Consider the following 17,425-nt stretch of genomic DNA (forward strand, 5'->3'; position numbering starts at 1 on the left):
TACAGAAATGCCCCCTCTCCTGGGGGTGGGGAACCACTTTGGCAGCTAAGCAGAGCCCTCCCTCCTCCATACAGAAGGAGCCCCCTGAAGGCTGGAGCAGAGTTGATGGAGATGCGACTGGGAGACCTCAGGATGGGACCCAAATTTCAGCACTGCCGGGCAGCCAGTACCCCTGCCCTCTGGTCCAGATGAGCTTCATCTACAGAGGTATAAGACCAAGACCCCATGTAGGAACCTTAACAGAGCATCATAAATGTATTCTGTGTGGCTCTCGGGGGCATCTGAAGACCAAAGGGAGGGAGTTAAGAGAGGCCATTTTGGGCTCAGCAGAAAGAGAGATGTGAAGCTGCTCGAAATTCTGAGTCTTCTTTTGTTTTCTTCCCCTCTCCAGTCTTTCTCTGTGCCTATTCCTTTTCTTTAGCCTGGCTGCCACTGCTGTGTCTTACCCTTGCCCAGGGCCAGAGGCACAGAGGGACAGAGACCAGATGCTCATCCACCCCCATCGGGAGGGCCAGCCTGTGCTTTCTCCACCCCTCTCTGCCCCATCTTCTACCACCAGAGCCACTCTGCCTCCCCCTCTGCAAATCCTGCTCCCCCAGCCAGACCCACTGAGGCCCACCTTGTCCATGAAATCTTTCCCAACAGCCCCAGACTGTTCTGGCCATTTCCCCACCCTGGACACCCACAGTATTTATTTCACACAATGCACATTCTGCTTATCCGTGCACAGTCCCGGGAGGTGTCCCATCAGCTCTAGGTCTGTGGGCTTATAAGCCTGAGAAGATCGTAAGGCCCTGAACAGGAAGCTCTGACCCTTGTCCTCTTCTCGCCCCCAGGGCTCCTGGCACAGGGCTGAGTAATAAATAATCCCCCGCCCATCCCCGCTGGCCAGCTCCTGGGTCAAGAAGAGGAGCAGGACTAGGATAGCTCTCAGAACCTGTGCTCCCACAGGGACGCACTTCACCCAGCTCCCGAGAGAGACCCTGCAGCCCCTGCGCCAGACGAGCCCCGACACCTGGGAGCTGAAGGACTGGGGGTGCTGCCCGGCCAGGTACCCATCAGCCACATCATGGAACAAGAATCCCAAGGTACAACCACTGGCCCCACCCAGCCTAGCCTTCTGCTGCTTGCGGGGAGCCCCCTCCAGACATGCTGCCCTCTGTCCTGTCCGCACAGGTGGTGTCTGCCCTGAGCTCTCCGAAAGAAGGCCCAAGGAACCCAGGGGCCCCGCGTGAGGTTTCCTGCTACTCTGGCCCCCGGGGCACCCAGAAGATGGCCCTCCCAGATGAGCCTGACCCTGCCTTTGACCCCAACACCATCCTCCAGACACAGGACCACTTGAGCCAGGACTATGAGGGCCTGCGGACCCTGGCAGAGGTAACGCTCCTTGTTCAAGAAACGTTCACGGAGCACCCACTCGGGGCTAGACCCTGAGCCGTGAGCCCAGGGACAGAGCAGTGACTGGACTTGCTCCCTGACCTTGGGGAGCTTACGTCATGGCAGAGAAGATGTGAAACAAGTCATTAGACAGACGCGGGTGTGATGGGAGCGTGAGAGGGGAGCCCAGGTCAGGACGGGGAGTCAGGGAAGGCGTCGCTGAGGGAAGGACATTTAGGCAGAGACTTGAACAACGAGAAGCTGAGAGCAGGTGAGCCGGGGGAGGGCAGGGGGAGATGGCAGGGAGGAGTGTTCTAGGCAGGACCTGTGCAAAGGCAGGAACGAGGGCCACGGTGCCTGGAGCACAGCAGTGAGGCCCAGGAGCGGCTAGAGGAGAGCCCGGAGAGGAGGGGGCCCGGGAGTGGGGTCAGGTCCCATGGGAGAAGCGTGGATTGTACCTAAGAGCCAAAGGACATGAGTAGGACAGGAGCAAAAGCACACATTCTGCCGGGGCCCTCTACCCTGTGCCACCTCTGACAGAGGACACAGAGCCCAGCTCTGGGACAGGGACCGTTTCTGGCCCTGGCCCTGGGCTCTGCTGGTTGGGAGGTGATGGGGGACCTGCTCTGAGCGCCCCATGGCAGGCACTGACCCTCACCCCAGCCTCTGGGCCGGCCTCTCCTCAGCACCGCAGGGCCCGGCTGGAGGAGGTGGTGGCCCTGTTTGGCTTCTATGGCTCCTGTGGGGAGCTGCAGTCCTGGCGGGCAAACCAGACAGTGCCGTTCCGAACACTGCAGCCCCAGGCCACAACTTGGAGGTCATGCAGCTCAAGTGTGAGGTACACTCCCCTTGGAGCCGGTGTGGGGTTCTTAGCTGCTTGGCCCTGCCACCCCTCTTCATTCCTGCCCTGCTCCCTCCTCACCATGCTTCTGCCTCCCCCTTATCCACTCTCAGTGCTCCATGTTAGCCGTGGTCCTGTCTGGGAGGAGGGAGGGAGGGAACTGGCCTTGAATGTTTTTAAATTGAGATATAATTGGCATACAACACTGTATTATTTCAGATGTACAACGTAATAATTAGATGTTTGTATATTATTGCAAAATGCCCACAACAATAAATCTAGGTAACAACCATCACCATACGTACATAGTTACAGAATTATTTTTCTAGGGATGAGAACTTTTAAGACTTATTCTCTTAGCAACTTTCAAATATGCAATATAGTATTATTAACTATAGTTGCCATGGTGTACATTACATCCCCATGACTTTTTATTTTATAACTGGAAGTTTGTACCTTTTGACTCCCTTCACCCATTTCACCCATTCGTTACTCCTCCCCTTTGGCAACCACCAATGTGTTCTCTGAATCTCTGAGCCTGTTGTTTTTCTTTTTAGATCCCACATGTAAGTAAGATCATATGGTATTTGTCTTTCTCCATCTGACTTATTTCACTTAGCATAATGCTGTCAAGGTCCATCCATATTGTCCTGAATGGCAAGATTTCATTCTTTTTTTATGGCTTAATAGTAATCCAGTGCAAGCGCGCACGCATGTGCGCACACGCGCGTGTGTGTGTGTATCACATCTTCTTTGTTCATTCATCCACTGATAAACACTTAGATTGTTTCCATAATCTTGGCTATTTAATGCTGCAATGAAGATAGGGGTGCGTATATATTTTTGAGTTAGTATTTTCATTTCCTTCAGATAAATACCCAGAAGTGGAATTGCTGGATCATATGGTAGTTCTATTTTTAATTTTTTGAGGAACCTCCATACTATTTTTCATAGTGGTTGCACCAATTTACATTCACACCAACAGTGCACAAGGGTTCCCTTTTCTCCACATCCTTGCCAACACTTGTTGTGTCTTGTCTTTTTGATAATAGCTATTCTAACAGGTATGCGATGATATCTCATTGTGGGTTTAATTTGCATTTCCCTTATGATGGTGATATTGAGCATCTTTTCATGTAGCTCTTGGCCATCTGTATGTCTTCTTTGGAAAAATGTCTATTCAGAGCCTCTGCCCAGTTTTAAATTATATTATTATTATTTTTTTGGCAATTGAGTTGTGTGAGTTCTTTTTATATTTTGGATATTAACCCCTTATCAGATATATGATTCGCAAATATTTTCTCCCATTCCATAGGTTGCCTTTTCATTTTGTTGATGGTTCCCTTTGCTAGGCAGAAGCTTTTTAGTTTGATGTGATACCACTTGTTTATTTTGCTTTTGTTGCTTTGCTTTTGGTGTCAAATCCAAAAAATCATCATCTGACTGATGTCATGGAGCTTACCCCACTATGTTTTCTTCTAGGAGTTTTATGATTTCAGGTCTTACATTCAAGACTTTAATCCATTTTGTGTTAATTTTTGTGTGTAGTGTAAGGTAATGTTCCAGTTTCATTCTTTTGCAGGTGGCTGTCCAATTTTCCCAACACCATTTATGAAGGGACTGTCTTTTGCCATTGTATAGTCTTGGCTCCTTTGTCATAAATTAATTGACCATGTATGCATGGGTTTATTTCTGGGCTCTCTATCTGCCCCATTGAGCTATGTGTCTGTCTTTATGCCAGTACCATACTGTTTTGATTACTATGCCTTTGTAATATAGTTTGAAATCAAGGTACGTGATACCTCCAGCTTTGCTCTTTCTCAAGATTGCTTTGGCTATTTGAGATCTTTTGTTGTTCCATACAAATTTTAGTCTTCCAATCTGTGAACACAAAATATCTTTCCATTTATTTGTGTCTTCTTCAATTTTTTTCATCAATGTCTTACAGTTTTCAGTGTACAAATCTTTTGCCTCCTTGGTTAAATTTATTCCTAGGTATTTTATTCTTTTTGTTGTAATTGTAAATGGGACTTTTTAAAATTTCTCTTTCTGATAGTTCATTATTAGTGTATAGAAAGTCAACAGATTTCTGTATGTTGATTTTGTATACTACTTTACTGAATTCATTTATTAGTTCTAAGAGTTTTTCAGTGGAGTCTTTAGCATTTTCTATATGTAAAATCATGTCATCTACAAATAGTGACAGTTTTACTTCTTCCTGTCCAATTTGGATGCCTGGTCTTGAATTTTTAAAGGGCCCTCCCAGCCCTTTAAGGACACAGATCCCTGTCCTTCCAGAGGGATGCAGCTCAAACATCTCTGTAGCAGCCCTTATCTGAGGTCATTCCTAGTCTTAAGGGAAGTGTGGGAAGAGAAAAGTCCCCTCAAGGCCTGGAATCTCTTTCCCCCAGAAATTCCTCACTGCCCTGGCTGTGGGAAGAGGCCTCTGCGCTGAGGTTAGCAGCTCCACTGAGCAGCTGAAGCAGAGATGTCCTGGAGATTTCCCCAAAATCCAGCAACAGCAGGAGGAACTGAACTGGAGGTGAGCATGAGGAGGGAGTGCAAGGTGAGGGGGGCAGCCTGGATGCAGTGCCCAGGCCTGAGTGCCTGCTCACCTGACCCCCAAGATGCCAGGAAGAAAGACTGGACCTGTCAGAGGCAGAGAGGAGAGGGCATGGGGGTAGCCAGCCTGGCAGCTTCTGTCACGTGAGCCTCCGGCCAAGACCCCAGGGTGGATGGGGTGGTGTCCCTGTGACGTGACATCCCTGAGACAGCCCTGCTCCCTCTGCCCAGGTGGGAGCAGCTGGAGGCCCTGAAGAAAGAGAAGGAAACACAGCTGGCATGCACCACACATGTGTGCAGTTTTCTGCAGGAGTGTGGGACCACATGGGTCCAGCTGCAAGACATGATACTCCAGCTAGAAACCCCAGAGCCGGGGCACTTAGAGGACAGCCACCGCGTCCTGCAAGTGAGCCAGCAGAAGATGCTGGCGCGGGAGAGAGGCAAAGGGCAGCCAGCGAGTACGGCCTGGGTTCGGCACTGTGAAGGCCTGAGAAGGGTTCTGGAACGGGGAAGAGGACAGAAATTGAGGTGGGGAGGACGGGCAGGATGTGCTGTCCGAAGGGCAGGGCACAGGCTGGGGAACAGTATGAGAACGTGCTCATGGGAGAGCCACACGTGCTTGCTGCCCCTAGGTGGAGGGTGAGGGGCCAGTTTAGAGTCGCCACCACTGGCCCTGGGGAGCACAGGCCCAGGCACTGGGCCCAGGGCAGGGCCCGGACTAGGCAGTGGGCCCTGTCTCACAGGGTCGAGGAGCTGGGCCCCACAGAGAGCCAGTCCCTGCAGGGACAGGTGGAGACGCCGTAGGGGCTGCTGGAGCGAGTGCAGGAGCAAGTGACCTGACGGGCCTGGGCCCAGGCCAAGGCGCAGGCCCGCCAGGGCTTCCTGCAGGGGAGCTGGTGGCTGCTGCAGGCAGGTGGTTTCCGGGCTCAGCTGCACAGCGAGGAAGAGGAGGTGGTGGACGCGACCTCAGCCCAGCGGCTTCTGGAGGAGCACCAAGACTTGCTGGAGGAGATTCACCTGCAGCAGGAGAGGTCAGGACAGGGGGGCGGGTGGGACGCCCTTCAGGCTGGCCACGGCCAGTGGGGACGGGATACCGGAAAGGGAGAGGCAGGAAGTGGCCAGTCACCCAGGAGAGTGGTGCTTCAGGCAGGTTTACAAAGAGGGGGTGTAACCAAGGACTGGTCAGGCATCTTGCATACTTTGGGGAGGGACCTAGGGCAGAGTCTGAGCTTCCTGGAACATTCTATCCAGTCTAGGCCTGGCCATACCCCATGCAGGTGAGCCTGGTAGATTGCTGCGTCAGGGTGGTCAAGCCTCCCCACCTATTCTGGGTAACGCAGACCCCACGGACCCCTGGAGTGAAATGGCTCAGCCCCCCACCCCCCGGGAATAAGACACCCACCTCCTTAGTATGGTGATGCCTCCTCTCCTCCTACAGGGGTGGGTTCAGTCTGCAGGCTGTGCCCCACGTGAAGGAGCCTGACGAGTGGCCACGTGGGCACTGAAATCCAGCCCATCCCCTGCTCATTAGACTCCACTACCCGCTTCCGGGCTGCATCAGCTCAGAGAAGTGGAGCCTTTTCCTAATTCACACAAAGGTGTCGCCTGTTCCCAAGCTGTGAGCCTGGGGGTGAACCTGGCAGAGAGGGGTGGGTGCCTTTTCTAATCGCTCCAAGCTCCACCCAGGCTTGCGGTGGCCCCAGTCAGGCACGTAGGCAGTCTGAGTGATTTTTCTGGGTGTGCTGCCCCAGCACATCCACTTGCCTGGGCATTGTCATCAGCGTGGCCAGCTGGAGCAAAGGTGTGACATGCAGGGAGCACGGGAACTAATGAGTCCCAAGTACTGGGCTGGGCTTGTTACATTCAGTGTCTCACTAGTGGCCCAGGGCACAGCTGTCCTACAGGACAAGCGGGCCCCTGGGCTCACCAGCCTCAGACCCCTTCTGGTTACCCTTACATCAGAGCTCCAAGATGAATGATCCGTGGAGGTGAAAGGGGAGGAAGGTTGCCAAGGGGAGCAGACGGGGTTTCACCCTCTGCCTGTCGTCCTGGACAGGCTGCAGCAGCTGGAGGCTCAGGGCCAGCCCACGGCAGCCTTGGACTCCCCGGACTCCCGAGGGGCGACCAGTACCCTGAGGCTCCTGGGCCAGCAAGGCAGGAAGTTGAAGGCCGCCTGGGAGCAAAGACAGCAGCGGCTGCAGGAGGGGTTGAAGTTGCAGAGGTTTGGTCGAGAATTGGATGTTTTCACTGCCACCTGTGCCTACCATGAGACCTTCCTACAGCTGGACAGCCTCGCGGTATGGAGCTCGGGGTGTGCAGCTGGGATGCTCCTACCCCAGGAAGTAGGAGCTTAGAAGCCAGGCTGGGCGGGAGGCCACTGGGTCAGCGGTGGGTGAGATGGTGCTGACCCCCATCCTCCCGGCATGACCCCAGTCTCTGCATCTCCAGGAGGACATGGGGAAGGCCCAGAGCCTGCTGCAGCGGCACCAGGAGTTTGACTGGCTCCTGGATGCCCTGGGCCCTCAAGCAGAGGATCTGCGGGCACATGGCAAGAAGCTGGCTCAGAGCCAACACAGGTGAGCCTGGGCCTGACTGGGCAGCACCTGCAGAGTCCAGGTTTCTTAGCCTACACAGACCGTTGCTTGAGGCTTGGAGAGTGCACGGGGAGTGGGGGGACAGTGGGGTCACCCTGGGCTGTGGTGTGTCCGACCTTCGGGGTGAGCCTCAGGCAGAGTGGAGCCTCCCCATATGCTCCCCCACTCTGCCTGCCCTCCCAGGTCCGAGAGCAGCTGCTGCGCGTCCAGGCACAGTGGACCAGGCTCCAGGAGAGCGCGGCCTGGGGTCGGCAGCTGCCGGCTTCCCTCCAGCTCCAGGGGAGGGGCCGGCACAGGTACATGAGGCCTCCCTGGGAGGGATGCTTAAGAGTCCACTGCTGGACTAACAGCTGTGTGCTATTTGGAACACTCTAGTTTACAAAGCACTCTCCCACATGTTATGTCATTGACCTCCAAGCATCCCTTGTGAGATAGGCATTATGGCTCTGATTTTTCCAGATGAGGAAAGCTGAGGCTCAGGCCAACTGCTCAAAGGCAGGGCTGGGCCCAAAGCCTTGGCCTCTTGAATAACCCCCTCACCCTCCCTCAGCCGGCTGCTCTCTGTCCTCACGGCCTCTGGCCACACTCCAGGCTCTTGCACGGGCCATGCGCTCCAGCTGCAGATCTTGACTCTGTCAGATATTTGTTCTGCCCACGATGGGGGCTCAGAGCCGGGCTAGTTCGCAGGCCTCCCGGAGCTTAAGCCTGTTTGGAGACAGAGGACCGTCCACGATCTGATGCGGCTGGAGCAGTGGGGACCCGGCCAGATGCTTCTCCTATCTGGGCACAGGGCACCGTGAAGCCAGACCCTGATTCTCCAGGCCTCTTTCTGCTGTTTTCCCTGAGACATCTTTCTCCCCATCTTGGTTTCCCTGTCCATTCCTGGGAGCCGTAACCCCAGGTCCCACCTCTCCTGCACCCCGGGATTGGCTCTGCATCCTGCTCTTCCCCTCGGGGCGCCCTAAGACCCCTTTCCCTAGAGGAAAATACCAGTCCTCACCCCCACTCTGTGATACCCACTCTCCCCTGGTTCCTGGGTAGGAATGGAAGCAGGACGTGGCAGAGGTGATGCTGTGGATGGAGGAGAAGTGGCGGATGCTGGCGGACGAGCCATCCGAAGAGCCTGGCAACATCCTGCAGAAACTCAGGTGGCACAAAACAGCTGAGCGTGAGCTGGTGGCCACCCAGGGGCACGTGGAGGGCCTGCAGCAGGTGCGGGACACCGGACAGAGGGTGCAGGGCCTGCTTAGCTTCTCGTTTCTGCTGCACAGCACTTTTGCATGGAGCACAGTCACTGAAGGAAGAATCAACCTCAGTCTCCATGGAATTAGGATCCCCCAGTTTCCCCCTTCACTCAGCAGGCACCCCCCGGTCTTGGCACCCAAACTAGCCCAGGACGCTTCTGTCACCCCTTCCCCTCGGGTCTAAGAGGCAGCCTGCCTGAATGCAGCCCTCCCACCAGCCATCTGGTGCCTGCTCATCCCACACTGTTCGCAGGCGTCAGAGGAAAGCCTTCCCACCTCTGCCTACAGATTTAGGGCCACGCAAACAGCTCGAGCCCTTGTGGCGTGTGGCATGCAGCTCGCAGCCAGCCACCACCACTGCTGCCCCCTGGGCCCAGCCCGCCGCGGCCCCTCCTGGTACCAGCAGCTCAACAAGACGCCCCAGGCCTTTGTGTCCACTGCAGGTCGGGAGAGAGCTGTTGAGCAGCAGGCCCCGTGCCCAGGAGGACGTGCAGGCCGGGCTTCAGGGCCTGAGCAGCAAGTGGGAAGAGTTGAACCGCCAAATGGCAGAGCATGGGAAGCAGCTCTGGTGGGCCCGGCAGCAGGACCAGCTCCTGGGGCTGCTGCAGGTTGGCTGAAGAGAGGGGCAGGACACAGGAGGGAGACTGAAGCTGGGCTGGGCTGGGAACAGCCAGGACGGGAAGGAGAGGGGAGGAGTCGGGGTGTTCTGCTGACTCTGGAGCGGCCCTGGGAAGTCCTGCAGCCTTTGGAGGCCTCTGGCCTAGGCCCGTTGACCCTGGCTTTACCCACCACTGGCCAATCCAGGATTGCCTCCTGTGTACCCATGCGTGCTCAGCGCAACTTGAGTCCCCCGGAGAGGAAGAAGTGTGAGGGGATGGAGCTGTTCATGAAGCTCTGGGAGAAGGTGCGGGTTAGGAGTGGGAGAGGTCCCCAAAAGGCCGTTGGTGAATTTGGTGTGCTACTAGCACTGCAGCCTTAGAGCCCAAGAAGGGCTACTTGCCAGCCTGTATGTGGAGAACCTAATGCAACGCCCGGCGTCCCTCCCCAGGAAGCCAAGGAGAAGATGGAGCAGATAGAGGGGCCCCTGCAGAGTGCAGAAATGGGGCAGGACCTGGGCTCAAGCCGGGGGCTGCAGAGACAGCACCGTCAGCTGGAGGCCGAGAGCCAGGCGCTGGCCGGCAAGATGGCTGCCCTCGTTCCCCAGGCCCACCAGCTGGTCAATACCCAGACCATCGTGGAGGAGACCCAAAAGTACCTCCAGAGGTACTTGCCTGCTTGCTCCGTCTCCACTCCATTGTGTGTAATTGCCACCATGTGAACCTGAGGGCGGTTTCACCCAGGGAGCCCAGCAGGGTGGCACCTACAGGCCCTGAGGTTGTCCAAGCCTCCTTGCCTTATGAGTAGAGTCATTACCGTCAATAGAAATTGACTAGAGGCCAGACGAGAAACTCAGGCAAGGCTTTATTGGGGCCCTTGCCGCAGCAGGGGGAAGCGAGAACAAGCAGCAAGTTCCCGTGTTTGCCTGCTCACTCGGTAGGGACGAGCTTGTTCCTTATATGGGGTGAGGGTAGGGGTGTGTCCAGGCACTGGGCTGGGGGGTGGCTTAGGTGTTTTGCCCACCCCTCTAGTGGTGGTAAGTGCAAAGGACATGAGCAGTACCCTACTTCTGTCCCGACACCCTGTTTTTGCCCTCGTTTTGGCTCTTCAAAAGTGGCAGTTGGGCTTTTTTGGTCTTTTTATATCTTCTGTCCAGAATTTGCCCCAACTGCAAACGTACACAGTTATTTTTAGTCCCTTATAGTTTCTTTGTATTCCGTTGCGCAAGGAGACGTTTGTCTGGGTGCCAGCACTGCAGCAAAGGGTCCCAGGTCCCAGCCTGTCTCAGCTGGGGTCTGGCCCTCTCCAGCTGCCTCCCCATCATCAGATGAGGCTTCCCCAGCCCCAATCTCTTTCTTCATAGGTCCCTGGCTGGGCCAAGAAAAGGACTGAGCGCTACCCCTCACCTGTCCCCAGCATCCCCCATCTGCTCCCTCCACCCAGGTTCGAGTCCCTTCAGGGATGTCTGGCCGCCCGGCGACTGCAGCTGCAGGCCTCCGTTGAGCTGTACCAGTTCCACCACCTGAGCGACGTGGAGCTCACTTGGGTGGCAGAGCACATGCCTGCACCCAGCGCTGGCTCTGAGAAATACTTGAATGTCGCCCACAGTCTTCTCCGCAAGCACGAGGTATGGTCCTCATTTTCTCCCAGGATCCCTGATGTCCCATTCCCAGACCCTAGACGCCCTCCACCGCTACTCAGCGGTGCCTAATTGCCCCCAGCCCTTCTCTGCCAGCAAGTTTTGCCATGACTGAACCCTGGAGCTGCATCCAAGGCTCTGTTCTAGGCACCCCATGGCTAAGGGAAGCCCAGATTCGACAGCCCCTCATGCTGTTCTGTGGCAGGAGCTCCGCGCAGAGGTGAAAGCCCACCAGGGACAGGTGCGAAGGGTGCTGGGTTCCGGCCGCAGCCTTGCAGCCTCAGGGCGCCCCCAGGCCCAGCACATCGTGGAGCAGTGCCAGAAGCTGGAAGGCCGCTGGGCAGAGCTGGAGCAGGCCTGTGAGGCGCGGTAGGATGCAGAGGGCATGGGGTCAGGGGAAGTAGCCAAAGTCGGGCAGCCTCTACGAGTGAGGTCTGTGGGCGGGACCTGGAACTCTCAGGGAGCTGGGTCAGTGGTGAGAACTCTGGGCCCGGAACTGCTGGGTCTCCATGGGCAAAGAAGCCTCTTTTTGCTGCCTGCTGGAGAGCAGTGGCGTGATGTCCCCAAGGGGTGATGGAGGGTCCCATCTGAGATCGTCAAGGTGAGTTGGCACCATTCTTGTCAGTATTTCCTGGACATATCAGAGCTGGAGGACTGGGTGGAGGAGAAGTGGCCTCTGGTGAGCAGTCAGGACTGTGGCGGGGACGAGACAGCCATGGTCAGGCTCATCAAGAAGCACTAGGTAATGTGTCCTGAGCATCCCCTACATGGTCTGGACTGGAGTGGTGACGGACCACGAGGAAGGGGTCTGTCACACGCCCAAAGGGCACATCCTGCTTCTCAGAGGCACAGAGCCCTGCTCTTTCTTCCTGAAGACTGTCCAGCCCCTTCCCCACCCCCACCCAAATCCTGCAGGGCCCCCTGCTCACCCCCAGTTCCCTACCCCTTCTTCAGGCACCACCCCTTCGAAGAGCCCATCCCCCTTCTTTCATCTCTGTAGTGGTCCACACTTCCGTGGCCTCAGGATTTCTCTGCCTTCTCTTCTTGCTTCTTCTCCTCCCCCTGGCACTTTTCTCCTCTCTTGGGAGGGTCACCTGTTCCAGCCCTCCCCACGTCTTCCACAGCCTTCTTCCTACCACACATTGAATACCATGCTTCGAGTTAACCAAACACGGTGCCTGAAACCTACCTCATAAGCATCCCTGATTAAAGCGAGGGAGGCCTGGAGCCCCCTCCTCCATCCTGCAATCTGTCTCTCAGAACCACAAGCCCTGAGCCCCACAGCAATCCTGGTTCCTCTCGTCACTGAAGTTTCCTGCTGTCTACGTAGCCCTAGTGGTCAGTGTTTCAGGGTCCTGACTGAGGACTTTTAGGGAGCCATTCCTAAGGGGCATGCCTGTAGCCATGGCCTCATGGAGCTTCAGCATCCCAGGCATCCTGGGCAGCTTGCTTAACTCCATCCATTTTTTTTTTTAATTGTTTTGTATTCCTCCAATGGATAGGTTTTTATTAATTAATTTATTTATTTTTGCTGTGTTGGGTCTTCGTTTCTGTGCGAGGGCTTTCTCTAGTTGTGGCAAGCGGGGGCCACTCTTCATCGTGGTGCGCGGGCCTCTCACTATCGCGGCCTCTCTTGTTGCGGAGCAGAGGCTCCAGACGCGCAGGTTCAGCAGACATGGCTCATGGGCCTAGATGCTCCGCGGCATGTGGGATCCTCCCAGACCAGGGCTCGAACCCGTGTCCCCTGCATTAGCAGGCAGATTCTCAACCACTGCACCACCAGGGAAGCCCCTCCATCCATTTTTTTATACTGCGATGCTGGGGCCAGTACCATGCCCCCTATGGCCTCTCTTCCTTGGCCCAGATGACCCATCATTCACCCTTCCCTGCTAAATAGTGGGCACAGACTGTGTCTTCACTTTCATGGAACAGTAAGGAACCCCATCACTGTTGGGTAGGTGGATGATGGGTGCGTGAGTGAGCGGATGGGTTGGGGTGGGTGGATGAGTAGAGGAGGAGGAGGATGGGTGTACGATCAATGGGTGAATGGACAGGAGGGTGGGTAGATGAATAGATGAATGAGTCACCCAGTCTGAGCTTTGCGTGCTGGCAGGCCCTGCAACAGGAACTGGCTCTTATTGGAGCTCCATGGAGGAGCTTGACCAGAGAGCCCAAACCCTCACTGGCCCCGAGGCCCCTATGCAGCTGGGCGTGGTGCAGGAGAGGCTCCGGGAGGGGCTGCGGGCACTGCAGGAGTTGGCAGCCACACAGTGAGGGGCACTGTACCCCTCCCCAGGTTTAGGGGGCCTAGCCACGGTTGGCTGTGTCCACACCATAACCCCGAGTTGGAAGGAGCCCGTGACCCCAGGCCCACAGAGATGATAGATGGTTCCTTGCTGTGTGTTGCTCCCCTCTTTCTGTAAATTCCTCAGTGAGGGCCCAGTGGGCAGGAACTTGGACCCCCAGCTCCTAGCTCCCCATCTCCTCCCCACATCCACACCCTCACCTGCCCTCTCCTGGCCTTCTTATTCTTACTCCTCCCTGAATCCGGAGCCTCAGGCTTGGGCAGAGACCATGAATAACCTCCTCCTTCAGGTCACCTGTTTTGGCTGGGCCAGCTGTCCCCAGGAGGGTGGGCAGCTAACTCTGGGGAACCACGGGCTATCCCCATGGGGACCGGGAGCTGGAGGGGACCCTGAAGATGCACAAGTTCATGAGGGAGGCCGAGGACCTGCAGGGCTGGCTGGCCAGCCAGAAGCAGGCAGTCAGGGGAGGAGAGAGCCTTGGGGAGGAGGGCGTTCTGGTGAGAAGAGGCCGGGGGGTAGGGAGGAAGCCCCAAGGCAGAACGCTGTGGAGAAGGGGGCCCTGGGTCATGAGCCCTGGCTGAGGACAGGCCCTCTGGGTAGAGTGGGCAGGCCCTGCGGCCATCCAACCCCCCACAGTCCAGATGTCACTGAGGTGCCTCACTCCCCAGGCTGCTTGCTGCCTCGCCAGCTAGGGGCCACTCTGTCACCTACTCCCCTCTCCCCTCAGCGCTTCTGCACCAAGTTTGCAAAGTTTCAGCACCAAGTAGAGATGGGGGGCCAACAGGTGGCAACCCGCCAGCAGCTGGCAGAGAGCCTGCTAGAATGTGGGCACAGCGCTGCCCCTCAAGGCCTGTCAGATGCAGCAGGATCTGCAGTGAGTGCCCTGTGGGCCCAGGGCATGGGTTTGGGGGAGGGTGCTGGGCAGGCAGGTCCTGGATTGTAGGAGGGCACGTGGTCCCGGGGCCACGCTGGCTCTGTCTGCACCTGAGGTGTCGGGAAAGGGGGATGCTTCCAGCGAAGCCGAGCCTGCCACGGGTGCAGGTCAGAGAGTCCTGCCCAGACCCCCAGGGACACTTTTCCAAACCTCTGGCTCCCGGGACTTGGAGGAGGGGCTGTGGGGACACTGCCTAGCTGCCCACTGGCTGGTTTGGATCCTCCCCCAACCTGTGAGCTTTGAGGCAAGGTCATCCTCGTTCATAACCCCTAGCGCGGAGCCTGACCCAGCCTTAGGAGCTCAGGGAGAGTTTACTGAGTAGATGAGGAATGGAGAGGAACGAGTAGAATCTGATTGACTTATTGAGACTCGAAGGCACAAGATGTAAGGAGTATCAAAGAGCACAGGAATCAGTTAAGTGCTGAGCGTGACAACAGCAAAAGACTGAATTCAAAGCAAAGCTAGAAAGAGAGGCTACAGGGCCAGGGCCAGACAGGAGAGGGGGTTAAGAAGGGGAGATTTGGGCCAGTCCTGGATGCAGCCCAGGGAGCAGGAGAGCTGACCAGCCTAGCAAAGGGGGCGGAAGGAGGTGCTAGGTGAATAGCTGATCTGCTGCCCGTCTCCCGCACGCCTGTGCGCAGGGCTGCCTGGTTGGAGCTGTGGGCGCTGACCCAGGCCCACGGCCGCCTGCGCCGAGACGCTGAGATCACCCTCAAAGTTCACAGAGATCTGTTGGAAGCCCTCACCCAGGTCCAGGTGTGAGCCCAGGAGGAGGAAGGGGCTTCTTTCTAGAAGTGGATCAGCGCCCCACCCTCCAGTCCTGATCCCCTTGGCCATCTCCTTTCCTCGAGAGAAAGCTACAGCCTCCCCTGTGGTGTGACCCGGGATCTGTGTGGGCTGGGGGCCCAGCTGAGGAGACACGAGGGGCTGGAGCGTGAACTCGTGGGCACTGAGCGGCAGGTGAGCCCAGGTCTGGCTGCCTCTCCCCCGCAGGCCTGCCCATCTTCTCTCTAGCTCTTCCCCGCTCTCGGGGCCGCCAGTCAGGCCCATTGTGCATGGAGGGCTGGACCCCAGGAGGGAGCTGTGGGATAGGCAGGCCCTTCAGCCTCTAGGAGGACGTGACCCTTTTCTCCCTATCACTACCCTGCCCCCAGCTGCAGGAGCTGCTGGAGACTGGAGGAACGGTGCAGAAGCTGGGGCCCGGGCCTCAGGCCCAAGCGGTGCAGCAGAGGCAGCGGGCCCTGGTGCAGGCTTGGGAGGCCCCGAAGCTGCACGTGGAGCAGCGCCGGGGCCCAGCTGGAGCGGGCATGGCTCCTGGCCCGCTTCCATGCAGCGGTGAGGGCTCTTCCCTCCCCGGGCTCTGTGTGCGTGTGTGTGTTGTACCGTGAGTGTGCATGCACTAATGAGACCCTCCAACCCTGGAGGGAAGACGAGTGGGGACACGAGGAGGAAGAGCACTGGGCATGTGCGGGTGTCCGTCTGGCCAGGCAGAGGGCTGAGTGTGGGGGACGCAGCGGTGACTCCTCAGGTTTGGGTCAACACCAGCCCAGGTGAGTGACAGTGCAGTTAGGAGGCAGGGGTCCCAGCCAGAGCTCAGGAGGAGAAACAGCCCAGGAAAGCCCAGAACTGGAGATCTGCATGTCCTAGACGGTGACCTCTGGATCAGCCGGCATCTTTTCAACATCTGTGTTTAGCTGTCTGCTAGGAGCTGTGAGTGGGGAGAGAAGGTGATATAGAGCCTGTGAAAGATGGAATCACTGCCGTCAGGGAGCCTATCTAGCTGGGGGGGATGAGCCTAAAACCCCAGAGAGTCAGATTGGGACAGTGGGCCCTGGCTATGGGTGTCCTAGGAGTCCCCTTATCCCGGTGCCTGATAGACAGGGAGACCCAAACTATGACACAGCAAAAAGGCTTGAGTTTAGAGACCCAACTCTGCCACTTTCTAGCAGTGTGGGCTCGAGCAAGGCACTTACCCCTAGCTTGTTACCCGCTGTGTGTGAGGGTCTGGAGGTTACAAAACTCCCTCACACACGGTGTGCAATTTGCCCTTCTTCGTCTGTGCAGTGAGGCGTCGGGACATGGATCCAAGGCCGCTCCAGCTCTAACGTGTGTTTGTACACAAATCAACAGAAGAGTGTTTGTAAGTATTAAACTGGAGATTCAGAGGACAAGGCACGCAGTGAGATGTCAGCGGGGCAGGGGGGCAGGGAAGGCTTCACAAGGCAAAGAAGGCCTTGGCCCTTGATGAACACGTGAGCTTGGAAGGGATGGAAGGAAGGAGAAGAACTTCTAAGCAAGAGGGGCAAGGGGAAGCCTAGGGTGGAGAGAAGTCATGGGCAGGGCAGGGAGGAGGCTGGTCTGGCGCCTGTGGAAGTTTGGTAGCCCTGGGGGGATTGGGTTGGACAACAGCGGAGCAACGAGGTGACCACAGGCCTCATGAACCTCACCTGGGCTCTGAGCTGGGACAGCTCGGGGCCGCTTCAGTGTGTGAGTGGATCCAGGCAGGCTGCGGTTCTGCCTTAGAGGCTGGTTCTCTGCCGCCCAGCCCAGGCCTCACCCAACTCCCTCCCTCCATCTCCTTGGGATCCAGGTGTGGGACTGCGCCTCCTGGGCGCCTGTGTGTGACAGCAGCTGCAGGTGGAGGAGATCTCCCAGGATCCCGGCAGTGGTCTGCTGAAGCTCAGCGCCCACCAGTAGCTTCGGGCAGTGCCGGAGGCCCAGGAGGAGCTGCACCAGCAGGCTGCCCCGGTGGGCCAGCAGGCACTTTTGGAAACTGCAGGAACATCCATCAAGGAGGCGGGCCCCCCTTTCCTGGTGCCCCCCCAAGCCTACCCCGCCTGAGCCTGTTCCTGATCACTGTACCCCTACCCCACTGCGCCACGCCGGCCTCTCCTCAGAGGCTGCCCTTGGGACCCGCTCTCATCTGGTCCACGCGGCTCTCCCGAGTGCAGGCTCTCCACACGCTCATGCCCAGGTCCAGGAAGGGCTGCAAGTCCTGCAGGACAAGCAGCAGCAGGTGTTCCAGTCCTGGGAGCAGAAACAGGAGAGGCTGCAGGCCATGTACCGGGAGCAGCTCTTCCTCAGAAAGCGTGGCCGCCTGGACGAGACCCTCACGGCCCGGGAGGCAGGTGCCCTCACCCCATAGCCTCCTAGCACACCCTCTTCTCCCCTCTGCCCTCTCCCCGACCTGCTCTCTTGCTTCCTGGGGCTCTGGCCCTTTCCCCGATGTGGAGCCCAGAGGCTGTGCACTGCCTCGACCCAGACGGCTGCAAATGGGGGTGGGGGGCTGGCTGGACAGTCCCTGATGGCCCCTTTGGCTTTTCCGTGGGCT

The 17,425-nt window shown here is 57.2% G+C and overlaps 1 protein-coding gene across 1 annotated transcript in view; it reads left to right on the forward strand.

The window, feature by feature from the left end:
• The window catches only part of SPTBN5 (spectrin beta, non-erythrocytic 5), a 46,404-nt gene that overhangs the window by 11,586 nt on the left and 17,393 nt on the right, over positions 1-17,425 (forward strand). The window contains 29 exon segments of the mRNA XM_032621718.1: positions 75-207; positions 952-1,088; positions 1,177-1,377; positions 2,064-2,181; positions 2,184-2,215; positions 4,630-4,760; positions 5,012-5,254; positions 5,524-5,811; positions 6,837-7,077; positions 7,229-7,356; positions 7,460-7,670; positions 8,416-8,586; positions 9,062-9,226; positions 9,667-9,881; positions 10,659-10,842; positions 11,060-11,223; positions 11,434-11,596; positions 12,968-12,986; positions 12,989-13,123; positions 13,527-13,657; positions 13,888-14,007; positions 14,009-14,034; positions 14,736-14,852; positions 14,946-15,054; positions 15,249-15,383; positions 15,385-15,429; positions 16,685-16,709; positions 16,712-16,890; positions 17,069-17,218. Coding sequence (XP_032477609.1) covers positions 75-207; positions 952-1,088; positions 1,177-1,377; positions 2,064-2,181; positions 2,184-2,215; positions 4,630-4,760; positions 5,012-5,254; positions 5,524-5,811; positions 6,837-7,077; positions 7,229-7,356; positions 7,460-7,670; positions 8,416-8,586; positions 9,062-9,226; positions 9,667-9,881; positions 10,659-10,842; positions 11,060-11,223; positions 11,434-11,596; positions 12,968-12,986; positions 12,989-13,123; positions 13,527-13,657; positions 13,888-14,007; positions 14,009-14,034; positions 14,736-14,852; positions 14,946-15,054; positions 15,249-15,383; positions 15,385-15,429; positions 16,685-16,709; positions 16,712-16,890; positions 17,069-17,218 — 4,116 coding nt within the window.

This window comes from Phocoena sinus, chromosome 2, assembly GCF_008692025.1.
Source record: "Phocoena sinus isolate mPhoSin1 chromosome 2, mPhoSin1.pri, whole genome shotgun sequence".
In the NCBI taxonomy this organism is placed as follows: Eukaryota; Metazoa; Chordata; class Mammalia; order Artiodactyla; family Phocoenidae; genus Phocoena; species Phocoena sinus.